Source organism: Scyliorhinus torazame, chromosome 3 (genome assembly GCF_047496885.1).
Source record: "Scyliorhinus torazame isolate Kashiwa2021f chromosome 3, sScyTor2.1, whole genome shotgun sequence".
NCBI classification, from domain to species: domain Eukaryota; kingdom Metazoa; phylum Chordata; class Chondrichthyes; order Carcharhiniformes; family Scyliorhinidae; genus Scyliorhinus; species Scyliorhinus torazame.
The window spans coordinates 240,909,412-240,930,000 of record NC_092709.1 but is presented as its reverse complement, the minus strand read 5'-3'; the positions used below and the strand labels follow the sequence as shown (position 1 = coordinate 240,930,000).

General features: G+C 50.6%; 1 protein-coding gene across 1 annotated transcript in view; it reads left to right on the top strand.

Moving 5' to 3' along the window:
- Positions 1-20,589, top strand: part of LOC140409418 (sodium channel protein type 8 subunit alpha-like) — a 230,578-nt gene that overhangs the window by 135,788 nt on the left and 74,201 nt on the right. The window contains exon 15 of the mRNA XM_072497858.1: positions 18,297-18,382. Coding sequence (XP_072353959.1) covers positions 18,297-18,382 — 86 coding nt within the window. The remainder of the gene's footprint in view (positions 1-18,296; positions 18,383-20,589) is intronic.

Here is a 20,589-nt window from a genome sequence, read left to right as displayed (position 1 = left end):
AGCTTTTGACAAGGTGCCACACAAAAGGTTGCTGCACAAGATAAAGATGCATGGCTTTAAGGGTAAAGTAGTAGCATGGATAGATGATTGGTTAATTAGTAAAATTCAACGAGTAGGGATTAATGGGTGTTTCTCTGGTTGGCAATCAGTAGCTAATGGTGTCCCTCAGGGATCAGTGATGGGCCCACAATTGTTCACAATTTACATAGATGATTTGGAGTTGGGGACCATTTTGGTAGGAATAACAGCAAAATGGATTATTATTTAAATGATAAAATATTAAAACATGCTGCTGCACAGAGTGACCTGTGTGTGCTAGTGCATGAGTCGCAAAACGTTGGTTTACAGGTGCAACAGTTGATTAAGAAGGCAAATGGAGTTTTGCCCTTCATTGCTAGAGGGATGGAGTTTAAGACGAGGGAGGTTGTGCTGCAATTGTATAAGGTGTTAGTGAGGCCACACCTGGAGTATTGTGTTCAGTTTTGGTCTCCTTACCTGAGAAAGGAAGTAATGGCGCTGGAGGGTGTGCAGAGGAGATTCACTAGGTTAATCCCAGAGTAAGGAGGTTGGATTACGAGGAAAGGTTGTGTAGACTGAGACTGTACTCGTTGGAATTTAGAAGGATGAGGGGGGATCTTATAGGAACATATAAAATTATGAAGGGAATAGATAGGATAGATGCGGGCTGGTTGTTTCCACTGGCAGGCGAAAGCAGAACTAGGGGGCATAGCCTCAAAATAAGGGGAAGCAGATTTAGGATTGAATTTAGGAGGAACTTCTTCACCCAAAGGGTTGCGAATCTATGGAATTCCTTGCCCAGTGAAACAGTTGAGGCGCCTTCATTAAATGTTTTCAAGATAAAGATATAGTTTTTTGAAGAATAAAGGGTTTTGGTGTTCGGGCGGGAAAGTAGAGCTGAGTCCACAAATGATCAGCCATGATCTTATTGAATGGCGGAGGAGGCTCAAAGGGCCAGATGGCCTACTCCTGCTCCTAGTTCTTATGTTCTTACACATCCTCATCAATAATGGAATCAGCTGATCCGCAGACTTCTTGTAGAATTCCACCGGGAACCCATCCAGCCCCAGTGCCTTCCCTTTCTGCATCTTTCCTAATGCTGTTCGACCTTCCTCCAGTCCCACCGGTGCCTCCAACTCTTCCTGCAGTTCCTCCCCCACCTTGGGAAACTCCAGACCCTTTTAAAAACTCTCATTACCTGCTCGTTCTCTGGCAGCTCTGACCTAGAAAGCCTCTCATAAAAGACTCAAAATGCCCCATTCACATTGCCTGTGGTGGAAACCAGACAACTCTCCAAATCCCTAACCTGGGTGATCCTAGCATTCTCTGGCCACCTTAGCTGGTGAGCCAAGACAAGACTGTCTTTCTCCCCATACTGAGGCACCACCCCTCTTAAACGCCTAAGCTAGAGCACCGCCCTATATGTAGACAGCTGGTCAAACTGCATTTGCAGCTTTTTCCTGTGTACTAATAGTTCCGGAGTTGGGTCGTTCGCACACCCACAGGCCACTCCCAGGATCTCATCCACCAACTTCTGGCGCGCCTTCTGGGCCTCCCTGTCCACATGTGCCTTACACGATATGATCCCCCTTCTAGTCACCGCCTTCAATGTCTCCCACAGAGTAGAGGGTGAGACCATCCCATTCTCATTGAACTGCACATATTCCCTGATGGATCAAGAAACCCAATGTCTGACAAAATCCCTATATCCAACCTCCATCCCATGCATTACATCCAGCCCACCTCCAACGCTACATCTACCAAATGGTCAGAAGTAACCCCCGCCGAATATTCCGCATTTTTCACCCTGGGAAGAAGAATCCTACCCATGACAAAGAAATGTATCCTCGAGTATACTTTATACACTGGGGGGAGGGGGAAATGAGAACCCCTTACCCTCAGGGTGCATAAGGTCCGGTTGCATGGTCGCATATTGGTTAGCACTATGGCCTCACAGCGCCAGGGTCCCAGGTTCGATTCCCGACTTGATTCACTGTGCGGAGTCTCCACATTCTCATCGTGGCTATGTGGGTTTCCTCCGGGTGCTCCGGTTATATAGGGGCTGGTTTAGCACAGTGGGCTCTACAGCTGGCTTGTAATGCAGAACAATGCCAGCAGCACAGGTTCGATTCCCGTACCGGCCTCCCCGAACAGGCGCCGAATTGTGGTGACTAGCGGCTTTTCACAGGAACTTCATTGAAGCCTACTTGTGACAATAAGCGATGATTATTATTTTCTCCCACAAATCCCGAAAGATGTGCTATTAGGTCATTTGGACATTCTGAATTCTCCCTCAGTGTACCCGAACAGGCACCGAAATGTGTCGACTAGGGGCTTTTCACAGTAACTCCATTGCAGTGTTAATGTAAACCTACTTGTGACAATAAAGATTATTATTATTGTGGCCAACAACCGCCTTATGAACTTTACATCGTCCCAGTACGGGTGTACACATTCACTAAGACTACCAACTTACCCTCCAGCGTGCCTCCATCACTTACCGATCCCCCTGATCAGCCAGGACACTTCCTGCTTGGAACCGGGCAACATTTTTTACAAGAATGTTGCCTGGTATGGAGGGCATAAGCTATGAGGAGCGATTGAATAAACTCGGTTTGTTCTCACTGGAACGAAGGAGGTTGAGGGACGACCTGATAGAGGTATACAAAATTATGAGGGGCATAGACAGAGTGGATAGTCAGAGGCTTTTCCCCAGGGTAGAGGGGTCAATTACTAGGGGGCATAGGTTTAAGGTGAGAGGGGCAATGTTTAGAGTAGATGTACGAGGCAAGTTTTTTACGCAGAGGGTAGTGGGTGCCTGGAACTCGCTACCGGAGGAGGTAGTGGAAGCAGGGACGATAGGGACATTTAAGGGGCATCTTGACAAATATATGAATAGGATGGGAATAGAAGGATACGGACCCAGGAAGTGTAGAAGATTATAGTTTAGTCGGGCAGTATGGTCGGCACGGGCTTGGAGGGCCGAAGGGCCTGTTCCTGTGCTGTACATTTCTTTGTTCTTTGTTCTTTATTCATTAAAACTGCCACGCTCCGGGCCCTGTTATCAAAGCCTGAGTGAAAAGTCTGGCTCACCCAGGCCTTCCGGAACCTTGTCTGGTCTGAGAAAACTCTCACCCTTTTCACAGCCTCCTCCCATGCACAGCACGTTCCATCTGACGAGCCTTGTCGGGGTTCTCTCACCCCCCCCCCCCACCCTCAAGTTAGCCATTACCACCATGATGAATCCCCCTCATTATAAATTCCTAGGTCCCAGGCCCACTTAAGATGGCCACCAGCCCAAAATCTCACCTCCTTACTATATTCCTCTTCCTCTCCAAGTACCATATCAAACACCCCTTTTACAACCCCAACATCCAAGACGAGGAAGTGCCAAGTACACACTGTGTAACATTGTTAGCAACCCCATCCTGTCTTTCGCATGAAAAGTCCCCATCAGCACCCCTCAGACCAGTCCCAGTCCCTTCTCTTTAATTAAGGCCTGTGCCTGCTCTGACTGACGCAGGATATGCCATCCTGAATCGCATCCTTTTGTTATACATCACTGCCTTCTCCTTATTGAAGGCCGTAAGCCTCTTTGCAAGCTCGGTCCCAATGTCCTGATAGATCAGCACTGTGTGCCCATCCCAGTCAATATTGCGTTTCTTCTTTGCCCACTCCAGGACCTGCTCCTTCCTCTCGAAGGTATGAAAGCGGATGATCACCGCCCGCGGTGGCTCATTGAGCCGTGGCTTCTGCTGGAGTGCCTGGTATGCTCTATCCAACTCCGGAGGGGCGAACACCTCATCGTCCTCGATCCCCCATCCCCTCCCCCCACACCAGCCGAGAGAACAAGTCCGAGAAGTACTTGGTTGGCCTTGAGCACTCCAGTCCCTCTGGCAGCCCCACCATCCTGAGGCTCAATTGCCTCGACCTGTTCTCCAAGTCCTCAGCTTTTGCCTTCATGCACATGGTGCTCTCTGTCTCCAGCAAGGCCAACCACCCCTAATGCTGGGATAAGGACTCCTCCACACCCTTCAATGTCCCACCTTGCTTTTTCACAGTCTTTGAAGTTTTACCCAGCTGCTCTTGGATCGGCCCCAATGCCTCCTCAATGGTGACTTTAAAATAGTTCTTCATCTCTTTGCCTTGCAGCTCAAACTGCCTGTCTATCTGCTTCCCAAACTTTTCCAATTCCTGCGTCTTCACCATAGCTAGCGTGTCTACCGCGACGGCACCTCCACCATCTTCCCTCCAGATTCCTTCGCCGGGCTACCAGCCTGGGTTTCTTCCCAGTGGGCTTTTTCGTCGAGACTTTTGACATTAATCCGTCAAATAACCGTTATCTAGTTCAGCCATCTGGGTTTGAACATATAAATCCCCCGAAATATGAGCAAAAGGGATCAAAAAACAAAGACCCTGATGGGAGCCACCTTTCATGCAACTTGCTGTTTTAAACCTTAAGGATAGAGTTGAATTTACCCACTTACCAGATTTTCACCAAGCAGCTAGCTCCTTTCCCTGGAGGACAATAGGACACAATCTTAAAGGGGGGGGGGAAACAGACAAAACAAAGGGAAACTTTTACGATCTAAGTTGATGTTGTAACTGGATGGGATGAGCCCATAATGGAACCCTGGCTCAATAGACCATAACTTTAACTTTTATTTTATAAAATGTGGAAGAACAGAGTCACAGGACCACTAATTTGTTTTAACAAGAAAAAAACATTTGTTAAACATGAAAGGTTGGATTATCATACAATACTCCTTTACTCCCACCTTAGTTTAGCAAACATACCCAGATTGAAAGATTAACATGGATTACAATGCATACCTTAAGATACAATGGTCTCATTCACACAAAAGGTCCCTTTTAAGCCACAAGATGACTGTGGTCAAATATACACACTCCACTCTGAACCCAAGTTAGTGTCTGTGGATTTATCCTCAGTATCTCCCCAGATGATTGTCACATGAGAGTTTTCAAACTCCACTCCAATAAAAACACGCTTTAAAATCTTTGTTCATAATAGTGCTTCCATTAGCGGTTTATCTCCCAAAAACCAGACCAGGTTTTCTAACTGACACTTTTAAACAAACGTCCACTCCACATTTTACAGTGCATCCAGTCCAGAACTTTACATCAACCCCTTTAGGATTTCTTTGTCTTGACTGCTGTGCAACTGCTCACTCTTGATTTAACTCACAATTTCTCGACTGTATTAAAATTACATCAAATGTTTCATCTGCCTCTGAAGTCTGCTGTCCCACTTTAAATCTAGTAACTGCAATTGTCTCTTTAACTCAGAACACTTTACTTACTCTTCCTTGAATTCTTCTGAACAATACCTTGGTCTCTGTTCTCTTAACTTTTTCTGTCTCAATTCCCTGATTATCTGGACTGCAACTTCTACTTTCGGAATCCTGGACGAAATTCTCCGGTATCGGCGCGAAGTCCGCCGACCGGCGCCAAAAATGGCACAAATCAGTCAGGCATCGCGCCGCCGCAAAGGTGCGGAATCCTCCGCATCTTGGGGAGCCGAGCCCCAACCTTGAGGGGCTAGGCCCGCCTGACCAATTTCCGCCCAGCAAGCTGGCGGAAAAGGCCTTGGGTGCCCCGCCAGCTGGCGCGAAATGACATTGCCGGGCGGCGCATGCGCGGGAGCGTTAGCGGCTGCTCACGGCATCCCCATGCATGCGCTGTGGAGGGAGTCTCTTCCGCCTCCGCCATTGTGGAGATCGTGGCGAAGGAGGAAGGAAAAGAGTGCCCCCATGGCACAGGCCAGCCCGCGGATTGGTGGGCCCCGATCGCGGGCCAGGCCACCGTGGGGGCACCCCCCGGGGCCAGATCGCCCCACGCCCCCCCCAGGACCCCGGAGCCCGCCCGCACCGCCTTGTCCCGCCGGTAAGAGAGGTGGTTTAATCCACGCCGGCGGGACAGGTATCCTAGCAGTGGGACTTCGGCCCATCCGGTGCCGGAGAATTTGGCAACCGGCGGGGGCGGGATTCACGCCAGCCCCGGCGATTCTCCGACCCTGCGGGGGGTCAGAGAATCTCGCCCCCTGTCTCTTTTCTGCTCCTGTCCTGTCCAGTCTTTCTTCTGGCAGAATTGAGAGATGTTCACTCCCTGAGATCCTGGCCGGAATTATGCTATACGGCGGCTAAGTGTTGATGCCGGCATAAATACCAGAGTGTTTCACGCCGGTGTCAACGGGCCTCTAGACCAGCGGTTCTAGGCCAGCACGGCGCTGGAGTGCTCCGCGCAGCGCCGGCGCTGAAACGTGGCACTGCACTGCTGGGGCTACACAGCGGGCCGGCTCGGAAGAAGGTAGGTCCCCCGGATCGTGCGCGCCCGCCGATCGGTGGCCAGAGCCTGAAGCCCCCCCACCAGGACGGCCACCGCGGCCGGGTGAAACCATGTTAGAACCACACCGGCGGGAACTTGGCTGGTCGACCGTGGAGAATCGCCGTGGGGGCCTATTTCAATGACCCCCGACTGGCGGAGAATCCCGTCCCGGTGTCGCGGGCCGTCTTGGCATCAATTCCGATTCTCTGAGCCAGCGCTGGATTGGAGAATCTCTGTCTCCAACCGCCCACAGCTAAAACTTAAAAACTTCTCTATCTTAAAAGACCCCCATTGCTGAGCAACACCGCATGCCTCTGTTGGCCTATTTATTTATTTTATTTTTTAAATAAATCTGGAGTACCAAATTTTTAAAATTCAATTAAGGGGCAATTTAGCATGGCCAATCCACCGACCCTGCACATCTTTGGGTCGTGGGGGCGAAACTCACGCAAACATGGGGAGAATGTGCAAACTCCATACGGACAGTGACCCAGAGCCGGGATTGAACCTGGGACATCGGCACCGTGAGGCAGCAGTACTAACCACTGCGCCACTGTTCTGCCCTAGTTGGCCTATTTATTTTCACTTCATGCCATAGCCCTTTCTAAGCACAATAGAAACACAGTTGGAACTTAACCAATTCCCATACATACAAACACCTTTACCCAGCATGAATCCAGCTATAGGGCGTGATTCTCTGACCCCCCCGCTGGGTCGGACAATCGCCGGGGATCGGCGTGAATCCCGCCCCCGCCGTCCTCCAAATTCTCCGGACCCCCAAAAATCGGCCCGGCGTGCGTCGCCTTGCCCGCCTCGGAGAATGGCGGGGTCCGGCGCGACTCAATGGGCCCCGGGGCTGCCCGAATTCTCCGCCCCGCGATGTGCCAAAGTCCCGCCTGTCTTTTGCCGGTCCCGCCGACGTAAATTGGAGTAGGTCCCTTATGGCGCGGGCGGCCTCCGGAGTTCTTGGGGGGGCGCGGGGGGTTCTGGCCCTGGGAGGTGCCCCCAGGGTGGTCTGGCCCGCGATCAGGGCCCACCGATCCGCGGGCAGGCCTGTACCATGGGGGCACTCTATCCTTCCGCACCGGAGGCTGTACCGATCTGCCATTCCCGGTGCAGAAGCAAAGCCATCTGCGCACGCTCAGGGATGACGCCAGCACGCGCTGGCGCTCCCGCGCATGTGCCAACTCGCGCCAGCTGGAGGAGGCCCTTCGGCGCCGGCTGGCTTGGCGCCGAGCCCCTTTCCCGCCGGCCGGCGCAAACCACTCCGGGGAGGGCCTAGTCCCCGAAGGAGCGGAGGACTCCGCACCTGTGGGGCGGCCCGACGCCGGACTGGTTCACGCCACTCCGTCCCGCCGGGACCCCCCGCCCCACCGGGTAGGGGAGAATCCCGCCCATCGATTTTACCCTTCCAGGCACAGAAATGTTAAATTAAAACCACTTGAAACTATACCTTGAAAGGGATACTCAGTTGCCCGATTCCAAAATCAAAAATGGCGATCGGGCGGCGATCGGGTTGATACGAGGTTCAGCACAGCCGGCGCCATCTTTTCTGGTGGGTGTGTTGGGGGTGTAGGCGTACGTGCAGCTGCAGCTTGTCAGCCCTGCGTATGTGCAGCACGGGACCCGACGATTCTCCGAGCGTTTTCCATGCGTTCCACGGGTGATTCACACGGTGCTGGTGCTAGCCCCTCACCGGTACCAGAATCGGTGAGCGTTTTGCGCTGACCTTCCCGTCGTGAAACACCATGGATCCTCCGTTTCCGGCGGCACTTAACCTCAGGAACGGAGAATCCAGCCCCTAATCTCTAATATTTACCAATACAAATATAAATCCCTTAAACCTTATTTTCCTCCTATCCCCTTCACCAAACTCCCTTACTTACCAAACTCCGAGGTTGCACTCAATTCCTTGCTGCAGTCAGGGAAATGGACAAGCCCCAACTTTGTGTAGCAAGTTAGTCCATAACTGTCATGCAAGCATGGGACCTTCACACCATTTAATGCCCATTTAATGGTGTCCATTTTGTGCAGCGAATGCTGGAACATCACGAACAGCAACTTCCAGGTTTTGTTTTCTCTACACATTTCTCTCCTGAAGTTGCTGTCCAATTTGCAGATAACAGCAAGTTGGATCAGTGTTATTTTTACTGTAGATTTTGGCCCTAATATCTTTCTTTAAACTGTTTATTCTATTTGTAATCAGAAGTAGCACAAATTTGTATACTGGACAGCTGTGAATACATAATTGTTTCCGAAAAAGTAGCTGTTTTTGAAAGCTACTAATTCAGAGTCTCAGTACAGGGGTACAATATGCTTTATAATGGACCGGGCTTTCAATCCTAAATTATAACCAGTGATCATGAATTTTGCAAAGGAAAGAGTTGCTAATGAAACTTGATTTCCCTGAGGATTCTACAGATAAAGTAAAGGATGGAATGATCTGTAATTGTTTGGACTTAGAAGGTTTTCAATGAAGTTTCACATCAAAGACTGCTAATTAAATTATAAACCACAAGAATCCAGGCTAAAATATGGAACTAGATAAGTTGGTTACATGCTAGGAACTAACAAGGACACATGAGATGTTTATTGTCAGACTGGAGAAGTGCCGAGTGGAACCTTGCACGGGTCAGTGCTTGGACCCTTGCAACAACATCAATTTGCATTTATATAGTGCCTTTAACATAGTAAAACCTCCCAAGGCAATTCACAGAAGCAATTCTCAAACAAAATTTTACACCGAGCCACATAAGGAAATATCAGGACAGTTTTTGGAATGGATTTGTTTTATTGTCACGTGTACCAAGGTACAGTGAAAAGTATTGTTTTTCGTACAGTCCAGACAAATCATTCCATACACAAAAAAAACATAGGACATACATAAATACACAATGTAAATACATAGACACAGGCATCGGGTGAAGCATACAGAGTGTAGTACTATTCAGTCGAGAAGGTGTGTGAAGAGATCAGTTGAGTCCATAAGACATTCATTCAGGAGTCTAGTAATGGCGGGGAAGAAGCTGTTTTTGAACCTGTTGGTGCATGTTCTCAGACTTTTGTATCTCCTGCCTGATGGAAGAAGTTGGAAGAGTGAATAACCCGGTGGGAGGGGTATTTGACTATGCTGCCCGCTTTCCCAGGCAGTGGGAGGTGTAGACAGAGTCAGTAGATGGGAGGCAGGTTTGTGTGATGGACTGAGCTGTGTTCATGACTCTCTGTAATTTCTTACGGTCTTCAGCCGAGCAGTTGCAATACCAGGCTGTGATGCAGCTAGATATGATGCTTTCTATGGTGCATCTGTAAAAATTGGGAAGAGTCAATGTGTACATGCTGAATTCCCTTAGTTCCCTGAGGAAGTATAGGCATTGTTGTGCTTCAGATAGGAAGGCCACGTTGTGAGGATTTATCAAGATGTTGGAACCGTGTTGGCCAAGAGGCGTGCAGCATTCAACAAGGCCAAGGCTGCGTTGTATCAGAACAATGTTCAATTTGGCATGGTTTACCCTCCGTGCCTCAGAGTGACTTATGAATCAAAAGGTTACTACTTTGAAACTTCAGAGGAGACTGAGGTGTTTGTGCAGAAACATGGACTGGGATCGAGATAATTGCGAATTATATTGGCTGGGAGATGCCTATCTGGGGATGGGAATTTGAATTTTGAGCATAGATGGGGGTTTATTGGGCATTTTAGAGCTTTGTACCGGATTTTTACTGTGGTTTTTGTGGGATGGGTGTTATTGTTGTTCATGTATCTTTCTTAGGGGTTTGAAGGCTGATGTGATGCTGTTGCAGACGGCTTATTTGCCTATTAAAGATCAGACAAGGTTACGGAAGGGCTGGGTGGGGTAAATATTTCATTCGGGATTTGACAGTAGGGCTGTGGTAGTCACCACTAGCAGTATTATATGTATTAGGGTAGGACACGTATAATAGAGGTACATGGGTAAATCCCTGCCTGCTGGCTCCGCCCAGTAGGTGGTGTATAAATGTGTGTGCTCGCACGGTGCTGCAGCCATTCTGGTTCCAGCTACAGGAGACACAACATCTTTACTCAATAGAGCCTCGATTATTCCACTACTCACGTCTTTGTGGTAATTGATAGTGCATCAATTTATTGAGCAAAGATTTTTAAAATGATGGATCTTCGCATCAAGCCTGATCACCTGCAGCTGAGCCCTCAAGCAGTCAATGCTGTGTCCGCTTTTGGCCACTGGCTAACCTGCTTCGAAAGCTACCTCCGAGCATCCGCTGAGGAACCCTCGGACGCGCAGAAGCTCCAAGTCCTTTATTCACGGGTGAGCCTTGACATTTTTCCTCTCATCCGGGATGCGCCCACTTACTCCAAAGCGATGGAGCTCCTGAAGGGGCATTACGTTCGGCCAGTCAACCAACTATATGCCAGGCACCTCCTGTCCCCGAGACAGCAACTCCCTGGTGAGTCTCTGGATGATTTCTGGCATGCCCTGCACATCCTGGGGAGGAACTGTGACTGCCAGGCAGTTTCGGCAGTCCAGCACACCGAACTTTTCATCCGAGACGCCTTCGTTACGGGCATGAGGTCTGCGTACGTCTGCCAGCGCCTACTGGAAGGGGGTACGCTTGATCTTGCGGGAACTAGGCAGCTCGCGAACTCGTTGGAAGTGGCCTCCCGTAACATCCAGTCGTACGCCCCCGACTGCGCGGCACTCTCGTGGGCATCGTGGGCCCCACCAGCTGCCGACTCCAGCTCACCGCAAGCCTGCACCACGTGGCAGCCAGCCAATCCTGGGGGGCCCAAGTGCTATTTTTGCGGGCAGAACAAACACCCCCAGCAGTGCTGCCCGGCGCACAGCGTGATCTGCAACGGATATGGAAAGAAGGGACACTTTGTTTCTGTTTGCCAGGCCCGGTCGGTCGCCGCTGTTTCCAGGCCCGGCGTTCCTGCTTCCCCACGTGCGACCCAGGGGCGCCACCATTTTGCTCCTCGCAAGCCACATGCGGGCCGTGGGCGCCGCCATCTTCTCCTCTGCAGGCCACGTGCGGCCCGTGGGTGCCGCCATCATCGACGCCATTTTGGACGGCGCCTCAGGACCCCTGCTCCCCTGGCCGTTCATCGCCTGCCACTACCTCCACCACCGCTGACCAGCCCGGGACCTCCCAGCGTCTGCCGCAACTCGCCTCGATCACCTTGGATCTGTCCCTGCCCCGCAACCTCACGACCGCAACAACGACGGTGAAAATCGATGGGCACGAGACGACCTGCCTTTTTGACTCCGGGAGCACAGAGAGCTTCATCAAGGGGCAGCACGGTAGCCTTGTGGATAGCACAATTGCTTCACAGCTCCAGGGTCCCAGGTTCGATTCCGGCTTGGGTCACTGTCTGTGCGGAGTCTGCACATCCTCCCCATGCGTGCGTGGGTTTCCTGCGGGTGCTCCGGTTTCCTCCCACAGTCCAAAGATGTGCAGGTTAGGTGGATTGGCCATGATAAATTGCCCTTAGTGTCCAGAATTGCCCTTAGTGTTGGGTGGGGTTACTGGGTTATGGGAATGGGGTGGCAGTGTTGACCTTTGGTAGGGTGCTCTTTCCAAGAGCCGGTGCAGACTCGATGGGCCGAGTGGCCTCCTTATGCACAGTAAATTCTATGATAATCTATGATCCACCCCACGACGGTAAGGTGCTGCTCCCTCGCGGTACACCCCGTTACCCAGAAAATCTCCCTGGCCTCCAGATCACATTCCATGGAAATCCGGGGTACCTGCATCACGACCCTCACCGTCCAAGGCATAGACTTTAGCTACTTCCGGCTCTACGTCCTCCCCCACCTCTGCGCTGCCCTGTAACCCGGCCTGGACTTCAGTGCCACCTCCAAAACTTAACCTTAAAATTCAGCGGAGCCCTACCCCCCCACACCGTATGCAGCCTCACGACCCTTAAGGTCGATCCACCTTCCGTTTGCGAACCTCACTCCGGATTGCAAACCCATCGCCACCAGGAGCAGACGGTACAGTGCCCAGGACAGGACCTTCATCAGGTCGGAGGTCCAACGGTTTCTGCGGGAAGGGGTCATTGAGGCCAGCGACAGCCCCTGGAGAGCTCAAGTGGTAGTAGTAAAGACTGGGGAGAAGCACAGGATGGTCATTGACTACAGTCAGACCATCAATCGGTACACGCAGCTCGATGCGTACCCCCTCCCACGCATGTCTGACATGGTCAATCAGATTGCGCAGTATCGGGTCTTTTCCACAGTGGACCTGAAGTCCGCCTACCACCAGCTCCCCATCCGCCCGGATGACCGCCGATACACTGCGTTCGAAGCAGATGGCCGCCGTTATCATTTCCTCAGAGTTCCCTTCAGCGTCACCAATAGGGTCTCGGCCTTCCAGCGAGAGATGGACCGAATGGTTGACCGGTACGGACTGCGGGCCACCTTCCCGTACCTAGATAGCGTCACCATCTGCAGCCACGATCAGCAGGACCACGACGCTAACCTCCAAATATTCCTCCAGACCGCCAAACCCCTTAACTTCACGTACAATAAGGCAAAATGCGTGTTCCGCACCAACCGCTTCGTCATCCTTGGCTATGTCATGGAAAATGGAGTTCTAGGGCCCGACCCCGACCACATGCGCCCCCTCATGGAACTCCCCCTCCCCCACTGCCCCAAGGCCCTGAAACAATGCCTGGGGTTTTTCTCCTACTATGCCCAGTGTGTCCCTAATTATGCGGACAAGGCCCGCCCACTCATTCAGTCCACAGTTTTTCCCCTGACGGCTGAGGCCCGCCAGGCCTTCAACCGCATCAAGGCGGACATCGCCAAGTCCACGGTGCACGCGGTTGACGTGTTCCTCCCCTTTCAGGTCGAGAGCGATGCATCAGACGTAGATCTGGCCGCCACCCTCAACCAGGTGGGCAGGCCCGTGGCCTTCTTTTCCCGCACCCTCCATGCCTCCAAAAATCGTCACTCCTCTGTCGAAAAGGAGGCCCAAGCCATTGTGGAAGCTGTGCGACATTGGCGGCAGTACCTGGCCGGCAGGCGATTCACTCTCCTCACTGACCAACGATCAGTTGCCTTCATGTTCAATAACACACAGCGGGGCAAGATCAAAAATGACAAGATCTTGAGGTGGAGGATCGAGCCTATAATTACGAGATTTTGTATCGCCCGGAGAAGCCCCCTGAGGCCCTGTCCCGCAGTACATGTGCCAGCACACAAGTGGACCGACTCCGGGCTCTGCACTATGACCTCTGCCACCCAGGGGTCACCTGGTTTTTCCATTTCATGAAGGTCCGCAACCTGCCCTACGCCATTGAGGAGGTCAGGACTGTCACCAGAGACTGCCAGGTCTGCGCGGAGTGCAAGCCGCACTTCTACCGACCAGATCGAGTGCACCTGGTGAAGGCCTCCCGCCCCTTTGAACTCCTCAGCATGGACTTCAAAGGGCCCCTCCCCTCCACCGACCGCAACACGTACTTTCTGAACGTGGTCGATGAGTACTCCCGGTTCCCTTTCGCTGTCCCATGCCCCGATATGACTTCTGCCACGGTCTTTAAAGCCCTCCACAGCATCTTCACAGTGTTCGGTTTCCCCACCTACATCCACAGCGATCTTTCATGAGTGATGAGCTGCGTCAGTTCCTGCTCAGCAAGGGCATTGCCTCGAGCAGGACGACCAGCTACAACCCCCGGGGAAACGGACAGGTGGAGAGGGAGAACGGGATGGTCTGGAAGGACATTCTGCTGGCCCTGCAGTCTAAAAATCTCCTGGTCTCCCGCTGGCAGGAGGTCCTCCCCGACACGCTCCACTCCATCCGATCGCTCCTCTGCACCGCGACTAACGAGACACCTCATGAACGTCTCTTTGCCTTCCCCAGGAAGTCCACCTCCGGGGTCTCGCTCCCAACATGGCTGACAGTTCCTGGACCCCTCCTCCTTCGCAAGCATGTGCGGACCCATAAGTCGGACCCTTTGGTCGAAAGGGTCCACCTCCTACACGCAAACCCGCAGTATGCCTACGTGGCACACCCCGACGGGCGCCAGGACAGTCTCCCTCCGGGACCTGGCACCCGCTGGATCCCTACCCGCGGCCCCTGACCTTACACCGCCCTTCCCCCCCCCCCCGGCTTCCTCAGTCACCCCTGCGCCACTCATCCTCCCCCCAGCGAACCTCACCGCAGCCCCCACCCCAGTAGGATCCGTCCCCCCCGCTGGCTCCACTCAGGGGTAACGAGGACAACACGTTCCCGGAGTCACAGGTGACCAAGTCGGCGCCCACATCACCACCAGGACTGAGGCGATCTCCGAGGAAGGTCAAGGCCCCCGACAGACTGAACTTGTAATTCTTTTTTCCACCACCCCCGCCGGACTCTTTTTTTAACAGGGGGTGAATGTGGTAGTCACCACTAGCAGTATTATATGTATTATGGTAAGACACGTATAATAGAGGTACATGGGTAAGTCCCTGCCTGCTGGCTCCGCCCAGTAGGCGGTGAATAAATGTGTGTGCTCGCCGGTGCTGCAGCCATTCTGGTTCCAGCTACAGGAGGCACAACATCTTTGCTCAATAAAGCCTCGATTATTCCACTACTCTCGACTTTGTGGTAATTGAGAGTGCATCAAGGGCCCCGGGGAATCACGTTTTGATTAATAAGAAAATATCTCTTTTGACAGCCATTGGGCGAGATTCTCCGATCCCCCGCCGGGTCGGAGAATCGCCGGGGGCTGGCGTGAATCCCGCCCCCGCCGGGTGCCAAATTCTCCGGCACCAGACATTCGGCGGTGGTGGGAATCGCGCCGCGCCGTTTGGCGGCCCCCCCCTCCGCGATTCTCTGGCCCGGATGGGCCGAAGTCCCGCTGCTAGAATGCCTGTCCCGCCGGCGTGGATTAAACCACCTCTCTTACCGACGGGACAAGGCGGCGCGAGCGGGCTCCGGGGTCCTGGGGGGGGGGTGCGTGGGATGATCTGGCCCGTGGGGGGGCCCGCACAGTGGCCTGGCCCATGATCGGGTCCACCGATCTGCAGGCGGGCCTGTGCCGTGGGGGCACTCTTTTCCTTCCGCCTTCGCCACGGTCTCCACCATGGCGGAGGCGGAAGAGACTCCCTCCACAGCGCATGCGCGGGGATGCCGTGAGCGGCCGCTAATGCTCCCGCGCATGCGCCGCCCGGCAATGTCATTTCCGCGCCAGCTGGCAGGGCACCAAAGGCCTTTTCCGCCAGCTGGCGGGGCGGGTAATCAGTCCGCGCGGGCCTAGCCCCTCAAGGTTAGGGCTCGGCCCCCCAAGATGCGGAGGATTCCGCACTTTAACTGTGTACTGGATCCTCGGTTGCACAGATCGAGGCCTATGTCTTTTCGTCCTTCTGGGGTGGCAAGACTATTTTTGGCCTTTATGAAGCGGATGTGGGGGGCAGACCTATGGAGATTTTTACATCCAAATGAGAAGGATTATTCTTTTTTCTCTCAGGTATCGACTTCTTTGTGGTGGGTAGGTCTCTGCTTCTGAGGGTGGGGGTGGGGGAAGGGTTATTTGGCAATAGTGATTTTGACTCTTGCTCCGCATTTTGTGGATTTAGTGATGGGGTCGGGCCCCGTTCATTCCCCCCACTGGAGGTTGGAGATGACGTTATTGGCAGATAAGGGATTCTGAGAGGGAGTTTCCTCCACCATTGGGAGTACATTAATTTAGCAGGAAAGACCAAGGAACTGATCGTCGACTTCAGGAAGCATAGCACACTCCCGTCTACATCAATGGCTCCGAAGTGGAGATGGTCGATAGCTTTAAGTTCCTGGGGGTCACCATCACCAACAGTCTGTCCTGGTCCACTCGTGTTGATGCAACAGTCAAGAAAGCCCAACAACGTCTCCACTTCCTACGGAAGCTAAAAAAAATTGGCATGTCTGCACCAACTCTCACAAACTTCTACAGATGTGCGATAGAGAGCATCCTATCCGGCTGCATCTCAGCCTGATATGCAACTGCTCGGTCCAAGATCGCAAGAAACTGCTCGTGTCTCCGTGGGTTTCCTCCGGGTGCTCCGGTTTCTTCCCACAGTCCAAAGATGTGCAGGTTAGGTCGATTGGTCATGCTAAATTGCCCTTAGTGTCCAAAAAGTTTAGGAGGGGTTATTGGGTTACGGGGATAGGGTGGAAGTGACGGCTTAAGTGGGTCGGTGCAGATTCGATGGGCTGAATGGCCTCCTTCTGCACTGTATGTTCTGTATGTTCTATGGAGGTGGGTCGCCAATACTCGCTTGCCCCGCTGCCAGAGTTGTTGGCAAGCAGAAAGAAATTGTAGTTAGAATTTGGGCTGCTTTTGATGGACAGGGTGGTGCATCAGCTTCAATGCTCGAGGGTATTTTTTATGAACATGGGGAGAAGGCCATTCGGCTGTTAGTGCACCAGCTGAGGCGCCAGGCGAAATACTGCAGGTAAAGGTCCCATTGTTGTTAGAGATGTTAACGACTCCAAAAGAGAAAATGCTGGAAAATCTCAGCAGGTCTGGGCAGCATCTGTAGGGAGAGAAAAGAGCTAATGTTTCGAGTCCAGGTGACCCTTTGTCAAAGCTAAAAGGCATAGAAAGTGGGGGATATTTGTACTGTGGGGTGAGGGAATGAAGGATGAGTCATAGTCACAGAAACCAAGGGAAAAGATTGCTAATAGCCACAGAAATCAAGGGAAAAGAGTGGTAATGGCAGTCCTGTTGCAAAATGGCCTCCTACTGATAGAGATTCTGAGAGGACAGATTATCACAATCATTCCCAACTGGATTTACCAGAATCTGCAAAAATGATTGGTGGCATCTTGTGATCAAACCAGCAATGCTAGTTCCTCATCACTTTTGTCTCATGCACCACTATGTGATGTGCAGACATTCCTATTTGGAGGTATGCTGGCAGTTATCATTGGAAAGAGGAGCCCTTACCAATGTCTCTCATTCTGGGGCTTAATGTCACTCAGGCAACCTGACCTGACTGACATCCTTCTGTTTGCGCCCTTTTCCTCTGAATATTCCCAACTCAAATAATTCTTTGCGGCAAAAGATCTGGTGCCAGTCAGCAAAGTCAAAGTAAGATATTTATTTTTCAATAATGGAAGCCTAAGTGCCAGCTGGAAATTTAAAAATCAAACTACAAGGCCTTTACAAGACCTAATGCACCTAAATTTCAAAGTACATAGGCCTTTTAAGTGCACTTCTACCTCCGCTCTTGCTGAGGCCTTGTCTTCTGCCAGATTTTATTAATGTATTGGAGACCTGGCATGCCCCTGGGCATGAAAATGGCAGAACCCTTCCCCAACCCCACCTGTATTACACTCATGAAAATCAAGCAGGCCCTTCAGTTTGGAGGAATTAATTGCCACCAAATTTCTGCACATCCACTGTCTCAGCACCTTCCAAAATCAGGTGCATGATAACTTGTGTGTTTCCTCCCCAACAATCTTATCAGCCGTTGTGATACATGCCATTTCCACTGTGTTTGTGTCATTTTAGACTGACCCAAAAAAACAAACAAAATCACGCACATACACAAAACTCATAGTCAGTTCTATCATCTTTCTCCTCCTTTGAATTCAAATGTGAACTTCCGAGCTACAGTGATTAAAATGTATGTGGTATTTAGCTGAAACAGCTCGTCTGCCTATTTTCAATGTTATTTGTTTATTTATGTTGATGCTGGGAATTGTTTTAATGGTGGATTGTCATATATGATTCAGTAATTGAAAACAGGTATATATTTATTTGTCAATGATATTCTCATTGGGAGTACTGATAAATCAAAGCAAACAAAAAAGAAATTGCACGTCTCACAAACAGCAGACAATACTTTGTAAAAATGCCATAATCACAGCTGAAATCTGTGGTGCGATAAGTCAAGATTTTGTCTTAGTTTATGCATTTCTGAATTTCCCTTTGCTTTTGTTGCAGTCACGAAAAGAAGGAGCTTTAGTTACAGTTCTAACTGAAGATCAAAGAAGATTTTATGGCACACTTAAGCGTCTATTTAAGACAAAACCAGTCAAGAAAATTCCAACTCCCAAGGTATGCTTCGATAACAAGAGCATGCTTCATAAAAATACGCACAAAATGCATTTACTTTAGCAAACATGACTGTTATCTAGCCATTAAGCATTAATGAAATCCTGTAATTTTGTAGACATAACAAATTAGTTTTAGTAGATTTATTTACCATATTCATCAAGTTGTTGGCGGTTTCGATCTGGTTCCTTGACTTATTGATTCTTCTGTGTATCTGGGTTAGATTTTGACCCTGAGTTAATTTGGGTGACAGACTGGGGAGCAACAGTGAAAGGGGCCAATCTCGGGAGGGGTTAACAGCAGCAGTGGCCTACGTTGTTTTTGTGGAGGAGATCAGAGGAACACCGCAGCTACTTCCAGCCCCACAAAAATACACACAAATGTACCTCTTCATTGCTCTTCAGCCAGGGTGCAAGCTGATATTGTGCAATGTGTAGGTCACATATGTTCCATTCAATGCTATTCCAAAATGGCAAATGGAGTCCCATGTGCGTTGGAGGACCATAATTTGAATTTGAAGTGGGCCAACTGTGGTAGGGCTCCAGATGCCCACCGGTTGGTCTTGGGAAAATTTGTAGCCAGCACAGCAACAGTGGGCACAGAGTAGTAACTTCTTCTCACTGTAATTTTGTTGCATTACCATCTCATTTCTGCTTAGTGTAAAGGCTCTTAATTTCCAGCCCCTTAATCACATTCTAATGAATGGAAATCAGTTGTTTGCATGTGCGGGAAGCTCGCTATGACCAGCAGGGCAGGACCGGAGACTGGGGATAGGTCTGCTGCCTGCCGCCAATCACAATTTTGGCTCGACACAGGATCCTCCACCTGATCGGAATACCTGATCTTAGCGGTGGGGAACGGAGAATCTCACTGTTCAATTGCTGTGCTATTGGTAGACTGTGCAAACATTTATATTTATACTTTAATTTATGAATATTATCAACCCAAGGTACTGAAGAAGAGTAACCAAGAGCTGCTATGTTAAAGAGATATTTACAGAGAAAATGGTTCCCTTTTCATTTACTCAGCAACAACTCCAGTAGTAATAACACAACCATATAAAGCCGTAAAATAATAATGGAGTAGCTTGCATGTGTAGTAACTGTAAACTTTATTGATTAATATTTTGACGGGTCCTTGTGTGATGAGGCCCATAGAAAATATCCATTATTCTATCTTCATTGAGGCCATAAGATTGACCATGCATATGCATAAAAAAATGAACAACCTGGAACTTCCTCACATGGACATTTATGCAAATAAATTCCACTAGGTACATAGAACATAGAACGATACAGCGCAGTACAGGCCCTTCGGCCCACGATGTTGCACCGAAACAAAAGCCATCTAACCTACACTATGCCATTATCATCCATATGTTTATCCAATAAACTTTTAAATGCCCTCAATGTTGGCGAGTTCACTATTGTTGCAGGTAGGGCATTCCACGGCCTCACCACTCTTTGCGTAAAGAATCTACCTCTGACCTCTGTCCTATATCTATTACCCCTCAGTTTAAAGCTATGTCCCCTCGTGCCAGCCATTTCCATCCGCGGGAGAAGGCTCTCACTGTCCACCCTATCTAACCCCCTGATCATTTTGTATGCCTCTATTAAGTATCCTCTTAACCTTCTTCTCTCCAACGAAAACAACCTCAAGTCCATCAGCCTTTCCTCATAAGATTTTCCCTCCATACCAGGCAACATCCTGGTAAATCTCCTCTGCACCCGTTCCAAAGCTTCCACGTCCTTCCTATAATGCGGTGACCAGAACTGTACGCAATACTCCAAATGCGGCCGTACCAGAGTTCTGTACAGCTGCAACATGACCTCATGACTCCGGAACTCGATCCCTCTACCAATAAAGGCCAACACTCCATAGGCCTTCTTCACAACCTTATCAACCTGGGTGGCAACTTTCAGGGATCTATGTACATGGACACCTAGATCCCTCTGCTCATCCACACTTCCAAGAACTTTACCATTAGCCAAATATTCCGCATTCCTGTTATTCCTTCCAAAGTGAATCACCTCACACTTCTCTACATTAAACTCCATTTGCGACCTCTCAGCCCAGCTCTGCAGCTTATCCATGTCCCTCTGTAACCTGCTACATCCTTCCACACTGTCGACAACACCACCGACTTTAGCGTCGTCTGCAAATTTACTCACCCACCCTTCTGCGCCTTCCTCTAGGTCATTGATAAAAAT